This window comes from Salmo salar, chromosome ssa15 (assembly GCF_905237065.1).
Source record: "Salmo salar chromosome ssa15, Ssal_v3.1, whole genome shotgun sequence".
NCBI lineage: Eukaryota > Metazoa > Chordata > Actinopteri > Salmoniformes > Salmonidae > Salmo > Salmo salar.
The window spans coordinates 36,159,259-36,180,385 of record NC_059456.1 but is presented as its reverse complement, the minus strand read 5'-3'; the positions used below and the strand labels follow the sequence as shown (position 1 = coordinate 36,180,385).

Sequence of the window (21,127 nt, the reverse complement as noted above, 5' to 3'; positions counted from 1 at the left end):
GCCGCGCGGCCAAACTGAGCAATCGGGGGAGAAGAACCCGATGGTCATTCTGATAGAGCTCCAGAGTTCCTCTGTGGAGATGGGAGAACCTATCAGAAGGACAGCCATCTCTGCAGCACTCCACCAATCAGGCCTTTATTGTGGAGTGGCCAGACGGAAGCCACTCATCTCTTGGCATGTCCAGCCCACTCATTATCTCAGCCAATCATGGCTGGCGGGAAGGTTGCTGACTTTTTCTGTGAAGTCATTTCTGCCAAAAAACGCATTTAGATTTTTCAAGGAAGTTTACATTCAAATGGCTCTCCTGTGAAGTAGTGACGTGCAACATATGCCTAGTTTCCTGAAACAAGTAAAAAAAAATTCAAAAGTGAAGGGGTCTGAATACTATCTGAATGCACTGTATTGTTGTCAAAACAAAACAAAAAATGTTTTAACAGGGATTTCAATTGAGACCAAGACCACATTTTCAAGGGACCCCTGCACACAATCACACACATTCACAATATTTACAATTCCAATGCAATAAAAACAGAACATATTATCAAGCAATTTAAGAAAAGTGATGGTCCAGTATTTCTCCAACGGCACATCAAGTTGTGGAGAGCTTTTTTCTTAATAACCCCCAAAGCTAACAGTCATTATAAGATCATGTTAACAAGTCCCCAGTCTTTATTCAGAGCTTTTCATTCCAATTAGACTAGAAAGGAAGGGCTCTCCTGGGCCCCGCTCATCAAAGTGTAGGTGATTACACCCAGCAGAGACCATCGGTAATTTACTGAACAAGAGTTCACCTTTCTCCTTTTCTCTTTTTGTCAGTTTGGCCTAACTCACTTTTAGTTTTTCAATCTTTCTTTCTTTCTTCTTATGCAGTGGTCGTAGAGATGAGACTGAACAGAATAAGGGCAGGTCTGTTTCCACAGAGGACATTTGAGAGGGAGGCTTTTGTGTGAGGATGGCCTGCCATGCCAAGAGCCTGTATGGTACACGTACACCCCCTCCCCCCAGGCTGGCCATGGCAGAATCATTACCCCATTACTCAAGTAATGCATGTTGCAGAGTATGCAGAATACCAGGGCTCACTGGTATGGAAGACTTAGTGGAGATTGAACCCCCACAAGCTCTACATGTCAGGTCATGCACTTTAACGACAGCTAGGCCGGTGTCTAGAACACATCTGTCTGAATGCCCCTTATCCCTCAGAGCTTGCCCCTAACGCATGTTTATGTACGGACAGGAAATGTGTTGTATTTTTTTATATTAAGCCCAAATATCAACATGATAATAATCTTCATTGTGATAATTGATGATTATCAAAATAATCATGTACAGAGAAAGGCTAACTCAATGCATTGTAGTGAGGACAGTAGACTGTCCTCACTACACTAGACAGTCTACTGTCCTCACATTGTAGTGAGGACAGTAGACATTGGCACAGTAGACACAAATACAGTGGTCTAAGTTATGTTCCTATTAAAGTCCTGCCCTTGCTGCAGTGTTGGCTGCATCTCCACAATGCAAATAACCACGGTGAGACAAAGGCGCTACTTGCATCATTTCCTTAATCGCGCAGGTGAATTGGACTATTAGAGTAATTAGTATCCAGCATGCCGTGGTTGCTTGATGGATTGCGGGTCGGATTATATTGACTTTCTCCCAGGGTGATATATTGACTAATTCAGAAGCTCTTAAAATGCTGTGAGAGTGTCCTCCTGGTCACCATAATCAGCTCAACACACAGTTCATGTTTGTTCATTTAGTTTGCTTTCACTCCTATTCTATTACTGTACATTGACATTCATTCCTCATACTGGCCTCATTATTTGTCTGTGGATATGTTCTGAACCAGGGATGAGGAAAAGAACAGAGGAGCTTTGTGTTGATTGGCCGCTGTGTTGCTGAAGGACAATTTTTGGGCGCCATCATCAACACCTCGCTTTGACAGCGCATCCACATAGACCTGATGTGTTGATACTGCCTAACTGTGCACATTTGTGACAGACATGTTAGTGGTAGTATATGCCGTCCCCTAATCAGATGATACTGTACACAAACTGGTCTCTCCATTGATTCTATGTTGGCCATAGTTATCGCTAGATTGCGAGCACATTTTTAACCATGTGTTTCTTTGTCTCCTCCAGAGCCGATGCGGACCCCGAAGAGACTGAAGATTGCGGAGACCCAGGCCAGATTCATCGCTGTGGACTGGGAGTCTCTTGGCTACAATATCACCCGCTGCCACACCTTCAACGTCACCATCTGCTACCGTTACTACAACGCCAACAACCAGACCAAGGCCGACTGCCTAGACATGGACCCCAAGGCCCCACGCCACGTGGTGGGCAACCTGCCCCCCAACACCAATGTCAGCCTCAAGATGATCCTCACCAACCCCGAAGGACGCAAGGAGAGTGACGAGACCATCATCCAGACAGATGAAGATGGTATGAGTACTGGGGTATTGTGTGTAGATGGATGAGAAAAATCTATTTAATTAATTTTGAATTCAGGCTGTAACACAACAAAATGTGGAAAAGTCAAGGGGTATGAATACTTTTTAAAATGTATTTCTAATACTCCTTCATTTAGAAAAGATGGATGTGTCTCGCCCTGTTTGTAGCCAGTTGACTGACACATACTTATTGCTGCCCCCTGTGATTCCTACAGCTGGGCTGAGTTAGCCATTTCAAAGCAGAGCACGTTTTCTCCCTGCTGCTCTCTGAATAGACGCTAGCGGGAGAGGCTAACCAAGGGCTGAAATAACAGCACTGGTCGCAGCTTGGAATTTGTAACTCACATTAAACGCTTCTGCATTATAATAATGCAGCCAGGTGACCAGCTGTATCCTGTGACTCCGGTAGACATGTTGTCCCTTGATGAGGACCTGTTTAAATCTCACCTCACATTCTCACAAACCCAGGAGATAATGCTAGTGAAATGACCGAGCCCTCTGTAGGGGTTCCACCAGAATGTATTAGATCTTTTATGCCAGATTCTGTATGTAGCTAGAGCTTAGATGTTTGGGTGATATTCAGCTCATGCTGTACATATTACTGCCCCTTTCTCCCGTTTGTTTTGTTGAGATTGGTTTGTATGACTTTTCATTGTGTTCTCTCAGAAAAATCACTCTTTCTTCCCATGTCAAACCAACCCCATTTTCAGCAGCATCAGACAGGAAAAAGGAATGCTAGATTTTTCCTTGTGGAAAAAGCTGATGTCTCAGTGACATCCATCCAATAGATTTGAAAAATAGACATTTGTTTGACTGCGGGGCGAGTAGAGGAGAAGAGAGGTTCACGTAAACAGTTCTTCTAAGACTGATCCATAGACCGCAGACAAACGTCCCCGCCACCCCGAGCGTCTCTTCAGACAGACAGACCTGACAAGCACCCAGTCATGTGACCTGGTAACGCTTCTGCTCTCTGTCTGTATGCTGTGAGGGAGAGGGCTTTGGACGTCCCCAACCCAGCTTGACTAGAACACAGCCCAGGCAGGCAGGCAGGCAGACAGCCCCATGGCAGAACAGTCTCGTGGCAGCTGTAGAGACCCATGGGACTGCCAGGTTTCATCAGCAGTGAGGAGGCTGTCAGTCAGTTAAAAAAACGTACAACAGATATGGTGCAGGGAAATGTATTGTTGTACAAGGTTAAAATTGATTAAATTGTTTTTTTCACTCATCAATCTACACACAGTAGCCCATTGTGACAAAGCAAAAAATGTTTTTTAGAAATGTTAGCAAATGTATAAATAAATAAAACAAATAAAATATTACATTTACATAGGTATTCAGACCCTTTATTCAGTACTTTGTTGAAGCACCTTTGGCAGCAATTACAGTCTTGGGTATGGCGTTACAAGCTGTGTTTGGGGAGTTTCTCCCATTCTTCTCTGCAGATCCTCTCAAGCTCTGTCAGGTTGGATGGGGAGCATCGCTGCACAGCTATTTTCAAGTTTCTCCAGAGATGTTAGATCGGGTTCAAGTCCGGGCTCTGGCTGGGCCACTCAAGGTCATTCAGAGACTTGTCCCGAAGCCAATTGTGCGTTGTCTTGGCTGTGTGCTTAGGGTCGTTGTCCTGGTGGAAGGTGAACCTTCACCTCTGTCTGAGGTTGTGAGTGCTTTAGAGCAGGTTTTCATCAAGGATCTCTCTTTCTTTACTCCGTTCATCTTTCCCTCGATCCTGACTAGTCTCCCAGTCCCTGTCGCTGAAAAACATCCCAACAGCATGATGCTGCCACCACCATGCTTCACTGTAGAGATGGTGCCAGGTTTCCTTCAGATGTGACATTTGGCATTCAGGCCAAAGAGTTCAATCTTGGTTTCATCAGACCAGAGAATTTTGTTTCCTTTAGGTGAGTCCTTTAGGTGTCTTTTGCAAACTCCAAGCAGGCTGTCTTGTGCCTCTTACTGAGGAGTGGCTTCCGTCTGGCCACTCTACCATAAAGGCTTGATTGGAGGAGTGGTGCAGAGATGGCTGTCCTTCTGGTAGGTTCTCCCATCTCCACAGAGGAACTCTGGAGCTCTATCAGAATGACCATCGGGTTCTTCTCCCCCGATTGCTCAGTTTGGCCGCGCGGCCAGCTCTTGGAAGAGTCTTGGTGGTTCCAAACCTTTTCCATTTAAGAATGATGGAGGCCACTGTGTTCTTGGGGACCTTCAATGCTGCAGAAATGTTTTGGTACCCTTCCCCAGATCTGGGCCTCGACACAATCCTGTCTCGGAGCTCTACGGACAATTCCTTTGACCTCATGGCTTGGTTTTTGCTCTGACATGCACTGTCAATTGTGGGACCGTGTGTGCCTTTTCAAATCATGTCCAATCAATTTAATTTACCACAGGTGGACTCCAATGAAGTTGTAGAAACATCTCAAGGAGGATCAATGGAAACAGGATGCACCTGAGCTCAATTTCAAGTCTCTCATAGCAAAGGCTCTGAATACTTAAATAAATTATATATATATGTGTGTGTACATTTGCCAACTTTTCTAAAAACCTGTTTTCGCTTTCTTATTATGGATTATTGTGTGTAGATTGATGAGGGAAAAAACTATTTAATTCATTTTAGAATAAGGCTGTAACGTAACTAAATATGGAAAAAGTCAAGGGGTCTGAATACTTTCCTAATACACTGTATATAGTGTATATTAAATTCTATATTCAATACCTAGATTTTTCACTGATCATAATTCATGTCAGAGAGGTCTGGCATGCTGTGGTTTCTCTGGCTGATGGCTTTGCTTTATTGGTGAAAGGGACAGAGCCTCCAAATTATAGGAGACTAATTTGATCATAAAACATGCAGATGACAGAGAGAAAGGATGCTCTTGAAAGGATATTGCACCTTGATGATCTAATCTCATGTAAATTCATTGTCCAAATTCAATAAAAAACACTGGGGATTCGAGTGCCTCCCATTCAACGCACGCGCAGCGCTCTACATTATCATGCCATTTTCAACATGCTGCTTTGCTGTAAGTAAAAACAGTCAGTGGTCTGGTTACAGGCATACAGGCTCAGGAGTGTGTCTCTCTGTGAGAATAGGATTCATTACAGTACTGTGGCCTTCCTTTGATTGCATTAGGACTCACTCCTCCTGTCTTCTGTCCTAATGCAGTGCCTGGCCCCGTTCCAAGCCAGTCCATGAAAGCCACACCGTTTGAGGATCGGATCTTCCTTTACTGGAAGGAACCACTGGAGCCCAATGGGATCATAACTCAGTATGAGGTAATGAAGGACTATGGCCAGGGGGAGAGGTGGAGGAAGGGAGGGGATCGTGGGGTGAGGGGAGAGGTGGAGGGAGAGAGGCAAGAGGTGGGGGGAGGGAGCGAGGGAGAAGGGGAGAGGTGGGGGGAGGGAGTGGAGAGGTGGGGGGGAAGGAGGGAGGGGAGAAGAGGAGAGGTGGGGATGGAGTGGAGAGGTGGGGGAGGGAGGGAGGGGAGAAGAGGAGAGGTGGGGGATAGAGGGGAGAGGTGGGAAGAGGGAGGTTAGAAGGGGGAGGGATGGCAAAGGTGGGGGGAGGGAGGCGAGAGGTGAGGTGAGGGAGAGGTCGGGGGAGGGATGGGGAGAGGTGGGGGAGGGGTGGATGGTAGACAGGCCTGTCTAGGACCCACATGGGGTTTGTATATCTAAACCATGCTTCACAGGGTTTAAAAAAAATCTTTACTGTCCCTCTGGAAACCAGCACAGATGAGTGAAAAACGTCCTGTTCCTTTTTCATACAGGACTATGGTGGAAATACTGTAACTGTAAAAGGGGAGTGTGGGTTCTAAGGGGAACTCATTGTATGTTACTGTTTTAAAATACTATTTTCAGTACTTCTTAGATACAGTATGAAGGTGTACTGATCCATCATTGAATGGATTGTATTTTTAAAGTTAATAACCCACAATGATTCATAGCTTGTGTGCAATGGGGTGAATCTGAAGAAACATTTCTTAATTCTCAAGTGTTATCCAGCTTTAGGAATATGAGAACTCTGACCCACATAAACCAAGGGAATGTGGATTATAGTGCTGACATAGTGCCCACAAAGCTCATCACTAAGCTAAGGACCCTGGGATGAAACACCTCTCTGCAACTGGATCCTGGACTTCCTGACGGGCTGCCCCGGGGTGGTAAGGGTAGGCAAAAACACACTTGCCACGCTGATTTTCAACACGGGGGCCCCTAAGTGGTGTGTGCTTAGTCCCCTTCTGTACTCCCTGTTCACCCACAACTGTGTGGCCAAGCACGACTCCAACACCATCATTAAGTTTGCTGATGACACAACAGTGGTAGGACTGATCACCGACAACGATGAGACAGCCTATAGGGAGATCAGAAACCTGTCAGTGTGGGGCCAGGACAACAACTTGTCCCTCAACGTGAGCAAGACAAAAGAGATGATCGTGGACTACATTCACCCACATTCACATCGACAGGCTGTAGTAGAGCGGGTGGAGAGTTTCTTCACCAACAAACTATCATGGTCCAAACACATAAAGAGGGCACGACAACACATTTTCCCCCTCAGGAGACTGAAAAGATTTGGCATGGGTCCCCAGATCTTCAAAAAGTTCATTTTATGATATACCGGTATTGATGAAGGGACCGGTTTGGGTTTTTACTTTACCTTCTATACCGGTATTTGAATGTTTGGTTTGTTAAATGTGATACGCCATGTGTAATGTACATTTTTATAGTTTACTTCGCTACTTGAGTCATCTCTGCTCTTTCTCTCCGTGCCACTTTCCACAGATCTAGCCAGGGCCCATGTCACTCAAGGAGCGCATTTGATGTGCCTCAACCACGAGACACTTGCTTTCAGTCTCTGCATGGTCAATGCAGCACATGCAACACTGTTGATGACAAAAATGCTGTTTTCACTTTGCTTCTTAATATAAATCCACTAGCGTTCTATAATGACACTATTAGTTAGTTTTTCTTACATCAGCAAACAGCTAGTTTGTCTTTTCTTAGCAAGTTGCCCTAAATCTTGTGAGATGGTAATGCTAATAGCTTGCTACCTAGCTAATACATGTACTGAGTAAGAGCAAACGTAGCTAGCTAATACAGCCTGATAATACCAGTGATGGTGTAGACCTAAATCAGCATGTTTGTGCAACTGTGTCTTCTAAATCAACATATTCTTGCTTTGCATATTCCTCTTTATCTACATGAAGTAGCTAAGAGAAAACATGCAATGTAGCCAAAGCTTATTGTGTCCTCTAGGAAACACTTATCAATACTTTAGTTCCTACCCTGTCACAATAACTCCTCCCTGGCATTTTAATTCGTTGTCATCTCAAACAACTCTGTATTCAAAGTGCCCACTATTATATTCTAACTATATAATAAGAATAGTCATTCTATTTCAATGATTCCAACAGTTTTGCTCTAATTTGCAAGTCAAATTGCAATTGCAACATTTGGTTAAAAATAAGTCCTAGATTATTTGCCCATATCGTACAGCCCTACATGGCAGTGTGGAAATTATCTCAATTGAGCAGTGGTGTAAAGTACTTAAGTAGTAAATGAAAGTATTTTTACTTAAGTCTTTTTTTTCATCTGTACTTTACTTTACTATTTTTCTTTTTGACAACTTTTACTTTTACTTCACTACATTCCTAAAGAAAATACTGTACTTTTTACTCCATACATTTTCCCTGACACCTAAAAGTTACATTTTGAATGCTTAGCAGGACAGGAAAATGGTCCAATTCACTCACTTGTCAAGAGGACATCCCTGGTCATCTACTTCCTCTGATCTGGAGGACTCACTAAACACAAATGCTTTGTTTGTAAATGATGTCTGAGTGTTGGAGTGTGCCCCTGGCTATCCGTAAATAAAAAATAAAATGGTGCCATCTGGTTTGCGTAATATAAGGAATTAAAAATTATTTATACTTTTCTTTTGATACTTAAGTACATTTTATCAATTACATTTACTTTGATGCTTAAGTATATTTAAAACCAAATACTTTTAGACTTTTACTCAAGTAGTATTTTACTGGGTTACTTTTACTTGAGTCATTTTCTATTAATGTATCTTTACTTTTTTTCAAGTATGCAATTGGGTGCTTTTTCCACCACTGCAATTGAGTACAGGAAATGCAGGAATGATAAAAGTGCTGAAATTTGTTTTGGTTGAATTGAACAGTATAAAACAATCAGAATGGAGAAAGACTCATTGAAATCACTTAGAATGTATGTGTTGCCACCCTAGGATCATTCACTACTCATAAAGCAAATGTACAAATTGTATTATTCAAAAACTAAAAATACCGTCATACCGTCCAATTTTGTTAAAATACCATGATATTTTGCACCTTTCGCCCAGCCCTACTTCAAGTCAATACACAATACAGAAAAATCACTCAAACACTCTTATTTGTTGTACTTTGCTAGGTATGCGCATTCCACCTACTTAAACACAGATTACGTTTCTACCACAGCATAATGTTACAGAAAGTCTGTAACCATTCGCATGAACACTTTTCAACAGCTCATTAGGTAAATATTGTATGTACGTCTCCTCTCCCTCCCCTAACAGATTGCCTACAGTGGTATTCGGTCCTTTGACCCCTCGGTGCCGATAATGCGCCCCCCTCTGATCGTGTCAATGCCCTGGAACACTTCTCACCACGTCTTCAACCAGCTGCACCCTGGCACCACCTACCAGTTCATCATACGAGCCAGCACCGTCAAGGGCTTCGGCCCCCCAACCATACTCAACGTCACCACCAACATCTCAGGTACGTTTATTTAACCTTTATTTATCCAGGAAGTCCCATTGAGGTCAGAAGATCTATTTTAGAAGGGAAACCTGGCCAAGAGAATCCTCCTTAGTATGGTAGAGTATGTATGCAGAATAATGGCTGTAGTGCTACAGCTGCTAGACTATTAATAGTGCTACCAGAGCAAATATTGTTTATAAATCAAGTCAAATTAAATTGATGCATAATGTAAGTGTTGTCTTATGACATTCCTGCCTGTTTTGGTAAAAAGGGTCTGGTAGCGCTGCAGGTTCAAATAGCATCTAGGAAGCAAAGTAACCAGAATGGGGTAACAAAAAAATTGGTTGGGTTATGGGTTGGTTCGGTTGTTGGTTTTTTTGAGCAATTTCTACCATGATACTAAGCGCAGCACTGAAATATCTCTCAGTCATTTTGATCATGTCAGACTCCATTCCGTAATGGAATATCTGGATTCTCTGTACCTGTTGGAGTAATTTTCTGAAGCACACATTTTTCCCAACTCTAGTCTTGACAGCACTCAACATGTCCTAGACCAGAATGTATTTGGAATCTGTTGAAATGACAGCCTAGGACCTCATTAGATGATAATGCAAACCACATCAATCAAATTAACCAGGTGAATGGAAGCTAAAAGCTTCCTTAATGGAAAATGAGGCCAGTAGCCTTTCTTTAAATAAGAGGAGCCTGGTGCTTTTTGCGCTAAGCGCCTACTTCAAAGATATGTAATGTACGTAATGTAGATGTAATCACGCAGTTCCTGCATTTTAGCAAAACTGCTATTGCCAATTTGTCAGGTTGCAATTCCCAGAAGTGTTTTAGAAAACATGTTCCAAGCAGAAAATATATATTTTTTTTTAGTTAATTTTTTACTTTGCAGTGTTATATTAAAGCTCAGCCAAGTTCAAAATTAAACATAATGTGTCCTGATAGAGCATGCCTTTCTCAAGACTTCAACATATTACACCCCATTGTCGATAATTTTCCTCCTGTGATTTTGCACTAAACTCTTGTCTGTCTGGTGTGCTTTTTCCCCATAGCCCCAACACTTGAAGAGTATGATGGGTCCGAGGCGTTTCTGAATGAAACGGCCACCTCCATCACCGTCCTACTGAAGCCCGCTCAGGCCAAAGGAGCCCCTATCAGGTGAGAGACCTAATGCCTGGCTTTTTTTTTTGTCCAAGAGTTCCATCTAGTCATTTTAATGAAGGTCATCCGTCTGTTTACCTGACATCTCTGTCAGGAAGTTTGTGTTGTGTCCCTCCCTGTCACTCCCTGTAGCACATCCCACAAATAGAGAGAGCAGTACTGGGTAATGTCTACAGAGACTCTGCAGGGAATTTACATATTCAGGTCCATGGCCCTGCCGATCTCCATTTGATTTGGCCATTGTTGGCCTGTGCCTTTTCATTTCCTCTCCCCTATCACAATCGGCAGGGATGGAGTTGAAGGTACTTGTCATAAAGAGGATTTGGAGAGAACTCTTTGTGCTCAGATTCAGTAAATCACCTATTATGCAACCAGGCCTGTTCGTTGATTGTGAAATTGGAGGGGCTGCGTATTGAAAGGGAAAGAACAACAGCCCTGAATACAAAACCACCTGACTGCATTTCTTTCTCACAAGCACTCACTCAGTATATGTGGCAGTTGTAGCTAATATGTCACACCCACTTCTAATTTTGAGCAAATGTTTTGGGGTGTTTTTTTTCTGGAATACATATTTTGTGTACAGTATAATGTTACAAATACCATAAAGACTAATTGGATAGTCAGATATCAAATATGCAATGGAGGGTGGTGTTTGCAAAGTACGAGGAAACATACTACGACTAGGATTATGTCATGTTTTTACCAGCTTGAAGGATTTAGGAGCATCAACAAAACAAAGATGTGTGTTATCAAAGGGATCGTTTCATTTGACCCGTTTTAGCAGTGCTCCATAAAACCGGCCAAGCTCAGATGGAAGCCGATTGGCTAATCACGCAGCAGGTCTGTGTAGTGGTAATTTAGAGAGGGTTGGTTAAGGTGTGTATGAGAGATTGAGTTATAGCGAGCCTCAGGCCATTTGCCCAGGTAATTTGTAACATTTTGTCATTGACAAGCAGTACAGGATAGAGGAAAGAGCCCGAGCACTCACCCTATTTTGGTGGAAGCGAATTTTGTGTCCATCTGCGACCGGCATTATGGAGTGTCACTTGTATTTTAGATCTGCGGCGCTTTGAGCTAAAACAGGAGCTATGGAAGGTCAGGGATGTGGAGATGGCTGTCAGGGCACTTGGGCGCTAATGGTGAGGGAAGGGCGGTCGGGGGGACAGAGATACGCCCCTGGGCAGTTATTACCAAGGGTGGGAGGAGGGGTCGTGCTCTCTGAGTGGAACAAAGAGTAGTGAAGTTTAGGAGGGGGCTCTGAGCTGTGGATGTGAAAGGAAGGTAGGTCTGCCATGTTTACAGCTCCATGAGTGTGTGAAGGGGCTTCTCCTTGCCCTGCACTGTGTTAATAAGTTGCCCTGGCACTGTGGTTTTTGCGTGTCTCGCCACATTAACAAAGACCCTCAGGGGGAGAGATGAAGCACAGCAGGGTGACCCTGAAATACAAATGAGAGACCTGACCTGTTACTCTCACTGGAGGTTCATCAACTCCCATTCAGGGGGGTTTCTCTATAGCCTCCCAGTCTGAGAGAATGGATTGTTATTAGTTAAAGGCCATGTGCAGATAAAGGGGCTCTGGTAGAAATATCAGGGCCTGTAGCGTACAACACTGCCAATCCAGGGCTCATTCCAAGAGTTAAGCTCATTTGGCATGCCCTCTCTGTGCTCCGTGAAGTGAGAGATTGCTTTAAGATTAGCCTGCCTTTTGTTTGGCTAGCTGGCTTTGTTTGCTTGTGTTGTTTTGTGGGGACTGATTGCTTGTGATGTTTTGTCCCTCTCCGCAGCGCTTATCAGATCGTGGTGGAGGAGCTGAACCCACATCGCACACGCAGGGAGGCCAGCTCCGTGGACTGCTACCAGGTCCCAGTCCCCTTCCACAGTGCCTCCAGTGGTGGCTCGCCTTATTACTTTGCGGCAGAACTGCCTCCAGGGAACCTTCCCGAACCCTCTCCGTTCACGGTGGGCGACAACAAGACGTACCATGGCTTCTGGAACCCTCCGCTCGCCCCCAGGAAGAACTATAATATCTACTTCCAGGCCGTCAGCAGTGTGGAGAAGGTGAATATACACCACACTCTGTCAGCCAATAGGACCCTCTAATGTTCCCTCATTGGGTTATTGGGGTTTTAAATATGTGTCTTTAAAACTGAATTGTACATTGAGGAGCATTGTTTTCCCACCCCCCTTTGATACCCTACTATTGTTCATTAGTTTACCTTTTATCTAGTTTGTTCCTGTTTCTCATGTTGCACTGATTTGTATTTTATTTTATTTTGTTTCACAGGAATCAAAAACACAATGTCTGAGACTTGCAACAAAAGGTAAGACTTTTCTTTTTGCTTATTTGTACAACAAAAGAAGTTCTTCTTGCCCAGTATCATTTAATTAACTGTACATTACAGTTGGATTTCAATCACTTTTCCCAGTAGCCAATAAATGCCCACTCTCTTGCTCAGATAAAGAACTGTTACGTGATAATGCGTGTGTCACTATCTTCCAAGAGAATTGTCGTGCAGCGAGAATCTGGATTGAGCTGGAATTAAGGAAAGCTTATTTATTTGTGATATGTGCGCTTGTAAAGCACCTTGCTCTGGTGAACAGCTTGTGTCTGTGAGAACAGGGGGCTAGCAGGGCCAGTCCTTCTGATTTAACACACAGACAGACAGAGGGAGAGAGAGAGCTGGTTTTTATCATAAAGCCATGCTGTTGGTTTTTAGTGATTAAGAGGGAGTGGTCATTAAGTTGATATAATTCCTACAGTGCCAGCTCATCTGTGGCGTAAATCGAAGGGAAATGGGTTGGCGATTTATGGACTCTGTCCTCTGGCTTTGCACTATTGAAATTACCTGCATTATAGATTATGGACAACATTTATGCTGAACATGCATTTTCCGAAGTGCATTGGAGTAACTAGCCAAGTATTTCAAGTGCTTATGGCCATGTCTCTTACTACAATTAATTAAATGGCCAGTAAGTTCAGCTTCAGTATCTCATTCAAATATTAGTTGGCTAGGCTAAATAGTACAATAGTCCCATCAAGTCATCAGGACAGTTCCACCCTACTCCAGCAACAACTTTATTTCTAATAGAAGGTATGAAAACTACGAGGTATGAAACTAGCAAAACCCTACTGTTTTTCAGTGGAGAGCTATATGAAGATATTGCTAATGGCAAAACATCTCATGATCTCGGATGTCAGCCTAAGGTGACTGCTAATGCTAATATGCCAGATGTGACTGTACCATGTATTAACTCTATAGTCACCCATCAATAACACTATGCCTGAAGAAATCAGCTTAGCTGCATCATGTTTAAAAAATGCTATGCTAGGCTATGCTTGCTAGGAATGACATGCTTCCATCCACTACATCACAGATACAGTTGAAGTCGGAAGTTTACATACACTTAGGTTGGAGTCATTAAAACTTGTTTTTCAACCACTCCACACATTTCTTGTTAACAAACTATAGTTTTGGCAAGTCGGTTAGAACATCCACTTTGTGCATGACACAAGTAATTTTTCCAACAATTGTTTACAGACAGATTATTTCACTTATAATTCACTGTATCACAATTCCAGTGGGTCAGAAGTTTACATACACTAAGTTGACTGTGCCTTTAAACAGCTTGGAAAATTCCAGAAAATGATGTCATGGCTTTAGAAGCTTCTGATTGGCTAATTGACATCATTTGAGTCAATTGGAGCTGTACCTGTGGATGCATTTCAAGGTCTACCTTCAAACTCAGTGCCTCTTTGCTTGACATCATGGGAAAATCAAAAGAAATCAGCCAAGACCTCAAAATAAATTGTAGACCTCCACAAGTCTGGTTCATCCTTGGGAGCAATTTCCAAACGCCTGAAGGTACCACGTTCATCTGTACAAACAATAGTACGCAAGTATAAACACCATGGGACCATGCAGCCGTCATACCGCTCAGGAAGGAGACGCGTTCTGTCTCGTAGAGTTGAATGTACTTTGGTGCGAAAAATGCAAATCAATTCCAGAACAACAGCAAAGGACTTTGTGAAGATGCTGAAGGACACAGGTACACAATTATCTATATCCACAGTAAAACGAGACCTATATTGACATAACCTGAAAAGCCCCTCAGCGAGGAAGAAGCCACTGCTCCAAAACCGCCATAGAAAAGCCAGACTACGGTTTGCAACTGCACATGGGGACAAAGATCATATTTTTTGGAGAAATGTCCTCTGGTCTGATGAAACAAAACTAGAACTGTTTTGCCATAATGACCATCGTTATGTTTGGAGGAAAAAGGTAGGAGGTTTGCAAGCCAAAGAACACCATCCCTACCGTGAAGGACGGGGGTAGCAGCATCATGTTGTGGGGGTGCTTTGCTGCAGGAGGGACTGGTGCTCTTCACAAAATAGATGGCTTCATGAGGAGGGAAATGATGTGGATATATTGAAGCAACATCTCAAGACATCAGTCAGGAAGTTAAAGCTTGGTTGCAAGTTGGTCTTCCAAATGGACAATGACCTCAAGCATACTTCCAAAGTTGTGGCAAAATGGCTTAAGGACATCAAAGTCAAGGTGTTGGAGTGGCCATCACAAAGCCCTGACCTCAATCCTATAGAAAATTTGTGGGCAAAAGAAAAAGCGTGTGCGAGCAAGGAGGCCTACAAACCTGACTCAGTTACACCAGCTCTGTCAAGAGGAATGGGCCAAAATTCACCGAACATATTGTGGAAGGCTACCCGAAACGTTTGACCCAAGTTAAACAATTGAAAGGCAATGCTACCAAATACTAATTGAGTGTATGTAAACTTCTGACCCACTGGGAATGTGATGAAAGAAGTAAAAGCTGAAATAAATCACACTCTCTACTATTATTCTGACATTTCACATTCTTAAAATAAAGTGGTGATCCTAACTGACCTAAGACAGTGAATTTTTACTAGGATTAAATGTCAGGAATTGTGAAAAACTGAGTTTAAATGTATTTGGGTAAGGTGTATGTAAACTTCCGACTTCAACTGTAGATGGAATTATTTCTATGCTTATCAATTAGACTCATATTTATGCATTTAATGTTTCTGCTTAATAATCAGTTAAGATTTTTTGAACGGCCAAGCTTAGAAATCTGCCCACATATGCTATTAGATTATCAGACATGGAAAGTTTTGTATTCATAACGCCTAAACAGCTGGCTGTGCATTAACACACCAGGGGTTGGATTTGTTGTGCCTTTCAAAGATCGGAGAGACAGTACTGTTGGTCATACATACTGTTCTCTCATATAGGCCTATTTCGGTATTATTACCGGAGTTAGCTATGTTTGATATTCTCCTTCTCCCTGTCATGAAACCGCCGAATCCCTAATTGATGTGACACTGACAACAAGGGCACACATAATTGTGACACTAATAAAAATCATCCACAGTTAAGTCACTTCATACTGTAAGAGCGTGTTGATGTGGCCAATGCGTTATCTCTGTCAAAGCCATGATGAAACATATCGCACTATTTTTCCATCCTCTCTCAACAATGTTATTTAGTCCTAACAATAATCCACCCTTTTCCCAGAACTGTGTCGTGCTCAGAAATTCAAGTAGCCCAGTGTGTGTCCATGCAGTATCCCCTTGGAGTACAGTATATGTAGTCTTTGCCCACTTGTGCCCGTCTCACCCAGTCACTCACGCTTTCCATCCTTGATACATTATATGCCAGATGTGCTCTCATTCTCTGAATTGAAAACCACCTTAATTGCCCTAACTTAATTGGATATGAAAGTGTTGTTGTTTTTTTGGTTGTATTGTTTGTCATGAATTGTTTTCCCTGTACAAATGTCTCCGGAGCGCATTGGCCCGGAGGTTGTCAAACCAATCCAGACAGAATTTGATAAGCGCTCCGCCGTGTAGCCTACCATTAGGAATGAAAATAGATTTTCATTTTAAGCAGTGAGTTTTATCTTCAAAATGGTTGTAATCCAATTCCATTTGATTTTCCTCTGTTATTTTTTCATGAATATATCTCATTAACTCTGACAGAAACATAAGTATTCTTGAGGCGAGATGGGGATTATGTCTCAAGCAATACCTTAAAACATTTGACACCGGGCTGCAGAACTGATTAATAACCTTTTAACTGGTGTCAACATCTATTGTGAAACCTGCTCTGCTATCAAGGCTATTGTTTTTCTTGTTGCGCTCAATATTACATTTGTTATAGTACTCTTGATGGCATAGTCTGGGTGTTGCATGTAAAGCATTGAGTGGATTGATGTGTGTTATTTGCCTTTGAGATTATTTAAAACTGCTGTTTTACAATCTAAAAAAGAAAAAGGAAAAAAAGGTGACATATTTCTGTGACTGAGGCAAAGGCTCTTCTTTCATCTTCTCTTTGTCCCATAATATTGCTGCAGTGGTAAGCAACCATTGACAGAAAACACATACAGTGGGGAGAACAAGTATTTGATACACCGCCGATTTTGCAGGTTTTCCTACTTACAAAGCATGTAGAGAGAGGTCTGTCATTTTTATCATAGGTACACTTCAACTGTGAGAGACGGAATCTAAAACAAAAATCCAGAAAAGAACATTGTATGATTTTTAAGTAATTAATTTGCATTTTATTGCATGACATAAGTATTTGATCACCTACCAACCAGTAAGAATTCCAGCTCTCACAGACCTGTTAGTTTTTCTTTAAGAAGCCCTCCTGTTCTCCACTCATTACCTGTATTAACTGCACCTGTTTGAACTCGTTACCTGTATAAAAGACACCTGTCCACACACCCAATCAAATAGACTCCAACCTCTCCACAATGGCCAAGACCAGAGAACTGTGTAAGGACATCAGGGATAAAATTGTAGACCTGCACAAGGTTGGGATGGGCTTCAGGACAATAGGCAAGCAGCTTGGTGAGAAGGCAACAACTGTTGGCGCAATTATTAGAAAATGGAAGATGTTCAAGATGACGGTCAATCACCCTCGGTCTGGGGCTCCATGCAAGATCTCACCTCGTGGGGCATCAGTGATCATGAGGAAGGTGAGGGATCAGCCCAGAACTACACGGCAGGACCTGGTCCATGACCTAAAGAGAGCTGGGACCACAGTCTCAAAGAAAACCATTAGTAACACACTACGCCGTCATGTATTAAAATCCTGCAGCGCACGCAAGGTCCCCCTGCTAAAGCCAGCGCATGTCCAGGCCCGTCTGAAGTTTGCCAATGACCATCTGGATGATCCAGAGGAGGAATGGGAGAAGGTCATGTGGTCTGATGAGACAAAAATAGAGCTTTTTGGTCTAAATTCCACTTGCCATGTTTGGAGGAAGAAGAAGGATGAGTACAACCCCAAGAACACCATCCCAACCGTGAAGCATGGAGGTGGAAACATCATTCTTTGGGGATGCTTTTCTGCAAAGGGGACAGGACGACTGCACCGTATTGAGGGGAGGATGGATGGGGCCATGTATCGCGAGATCTTGGCCAACAACCTCCTTCCCTCAGTAAGAGCATTGAAGATGGATCATGGCTGGGTCTTCCAGCATGACAACGACCCGAAACACACAGCCAGTGCAACTAAGGAGTGGCTCCGTAAGAAGTATCTCAAGGTCCTGGAGTGGCCTAGTCGGGCTCCAGACCTGAACCCAATAGAAAATCTTTGGAGGGAGCTGAAAGTCCGTATTGCCCAGCGACAGCCCCGAAACCTGAAGGATCTGGAGAAGGTCTGTATGGAGGAGTGGGCTAAAATCCCTGCTGCAGTGTGTGCAAACCTGGTCAAGAACTACAGGAAACGTATGATCTCTGTAATTGCAAACAAAGGTTTCTGTACCAAATATTAAGTTCTGCTTTTCGGATGTATCAAATACTTATGTCATGCAATAAAATGCTAATTAATTACTTAAAAATCATACAATGTGATTTTCAGGATTTTTGTTTTAGATTCCGTCTCTCACAGTTGAAGTGTGCCTATGATAAAGATTACAGACCTCTAGATGCTTTGTAAGTAGGAAAACCTGCAAAATCAGCAGTGTATCAAATACTTGTTCTCCCCACTGTAGCTCTATCATAGCAATGACTTGGTTATTTGGTTATTATCACCATGGGGTCAAGTTCAGGCATACTCTGAGCCGATCCAAACAATCTAGTCTGTTCAGTTAATTTCGCTGATATTTTCCAGAATGTTTTTGAAGCTGACTTAAATACCAGAAAATGGTTTCTGTACCGTCATTTTCCCACTACAATAGCATGGCTAAAGTGAGGGTGAAAGAGCTGTCAAACAGAGAGAAGGGATAGTAGCTGTAGGTGTTTAAGTGTTGAAGCCAGCGGCGTGGCCAGTGGGCGACAACGTGAGAGACAAGGACAGTTTGTCCTGCTCCTTTGGGACACATGTTCTGTAGACATCCATCTCCTTCCAACCTGATAGCGAGAGGGAGAGATTTGGAGAGGCACACGGGAGCTGGGGGGGCTCACTGTCAAGCACAACAGACAGTCCCAAAGGACCTGGCCCCCTCGCTTCTATAGCCCCCCCATACACTGAAAGAGATCTGGGTTTAAGCCCCAGAGACTACCTCCTTCCTGCTACGTACATCCAACTTTCTGTTCCTAGATGTGTTTTAGTGAATGTTAGACATGCTCTCTAAAGTGGTTTTGTCCATCCACAATATGTTAGGGGTCACGCCGATTAAAGATGATGTTTTACGAGCAAAGCAGATTAGTTTCAGGAATAAAGATAGCTACAGTATAGGACCACCAAACACTCCTGCACAGTCTTTCCAACTGAAATAGTTAGTTTGCTCTATTTGTAAATGTTATCGCAACCTGTTCTGTGGGGGGTAGTGTGGTAGTCTGTCTTAGGTGGTCTGGGGGAAGACTGTTCTTGCCCCAGGGTGGTGAGTTAGTGAAATACAGAATAGTGGTCCCTCTAGTGACACAGATGCCAGTTTGTTGTTGTTTTCTCCCTTGATAGAAACTAGGCCATTGAATTGACCCTGAGGAATAATGGCTTGAGGTCTGGCTGAAGATGGGCTTTTCCCAGGCATAAAAGTCTGTGCCAAGCATCCCATTGTATCAGTCTCCGTAAAGAACTTCTGTTTGATCTGAGGATGGATGAGATGGGAGTCGTCATATCTTCCATTCCTTTCACTGCTGTTGGTTCTCATTCAGCTGTTGATAGAAAAGGACTACATTATTGTATGAATGAAGTACTAGGTTCAGCGTTGTATAGGGATATAATTATCCTTTGACATCATATTTGCCCTGCAGGTTGGAGTGCAGGGGTCAGGAGATAAAGGACTTGCATCAAGAAATGACGTACATTTTAGAAATTGTGCAATGGTCTCAGTCTACTGTAGGAAGTGCATTTCACTAAGTCCTAGGAGACCTTAAAAGGAAGGATTATGCTTTACTTGGTTTTTATGTGTTTTGCATTAGAAAGAGGATTATGGCGTTTGTATGTCTCAAAAGCAAAATAATACAATACATCAGAGGCAACATGATCAATGTAGAGATATTTCGATTTTTTTCACTTTTATGATTGGTACGTAGTTTTGTATTGGTTCACCTTTGACAGTATTTACGTATGCCCCTATTTGTAAACAGTTTAGCAAATAACATGTTGTGTACTAGGATATCATATTATTTTCTTTGTTTTCTAATGAGTATCCAAACCCAATGCTTTACTGTAGTTAATGGCTTTGAAGTTTAAAAAATATTAGAAGACCACAGATAGTGAATTTATGCTTTTAATATCTTGTGGGACCATGGGGGTATGAAACATAATTAGAAATGAAATTCTAAAGGCATTTAGAAGAGAACCCAATTTAATCAGGACATTAGTGTGTGTAGAACCAGTGCACAAAGATAGTATACGGTAATGGAAATATTAATGTATTTAAATATGAGTAGGCTATTGGTCATTATGTCTTTTTATGTTGTGGTATGGCTCAATCTGGAAGATATCCTCACGAAATGGTGAAGTGTATATATCATGTGTGATGGGAAAACCAATCCCTGTCGAGTGGACCACCATCTGGTCAAGTGAAGTAATCATTATGGTCAAACATTATGATCAAAGGAGGTATAGTTCTGCTGGAAGAGACTCACTTCTCCACTATGCCCTTGCAAGTGTTGTATTTTACGGTCAAAACTACAACAAACGTACGCCCTATTAATTGACCTTTGTTTCTAACCGGTCACCTAGGAGCTACAGAGGAACCAGAGGTGATCCCGGACCCAGCCAAGCAGACAGACAGGGTAGTGAAGATTGCTGGCATCAGTGCTGGGGTGCTGGTTTTCATCCTACTGGTGCTGGTGGCCATCCTTCTGGTCAAGAAGAGGTGAGTGGAGCATCGTAAATAGTAGACACTGTGTTACTGGCTCTATGCTAGCATAGCATACCTACACCATGAGAACGCTCTACTCCATCCCATGCCATCAGCATAACCATGACTCTCAGCGGAGGCTGGGCTGGACTATCAGACAGCCTACACAATGAGGGGGTGAGAGGGGGGGTGACAGAAGAGAGAGGAGGGAGGAAAGGGGGGTGAGAGGGAGGAGAGGAGCAAGGAGAGGAGAGAGGGAGGGAGGAGAGGAGAGAGGGTGAGAGGAGGGAGGGTGAGCGGGGGGTGGGAGGAGAGACTACAGTATTGTATGTTATTGTTTATGCAGTGTCAAGACCATGTTATGACAGCCTTACACAGTCTTAAAACAGCCTTACACAGTCAGCGTTACCAGAGTTGGTCATAACATAGTTTGGTAGAGAGTTGGATTGAGTTTCAA

At 42.9% G+C, this 21,127-nt stretch overlaps 1 protein-coding gene across 19 annotated transcripts in view; it reads left to right on the top strand.

Moving 5' to 3' along the window:
- LOC106571353 (receptor-type tyrosine-protein phosphatase kappa) overlaps positions 1–21,127 on the top strand; it is a 176,287-nt gene that overhangs the window by 131,860 nt on the left and 23,300 nt on the right. For all 19 annotated transcript variants that reach the window (XM_014144327.2, XM_014144326.2, XM_014144331.2 and 16 more), the window contains 7 exons: positions 2,139–2,441; positions 5,610–5,719; positions 9,027–9,228; positions 10,269–10,374; positions 12,162–12,435; positions 12,662–12,698; positions 20,550–20,685. In XM_014144327.2, the coding sequence (XP_013999802.1) occupies positions 2,139–2,441; positions 5,610–5,719; positions 9,027–9,228; positions 10,269–10,374; positions 12,162–12,435; positions 12,662–12,698; positions 20,550–20,685 (1,168 nt within the window). The remainder of the gene's footprint in view (positions 1–2,138; positions 2,442–5,609; positions 5,720–9,026; positions 9,229–10,268; positions 10,375–12,161; positions 12,436–12,661; positions 12,699–20,549; positions 20,686–21,127) is intronic.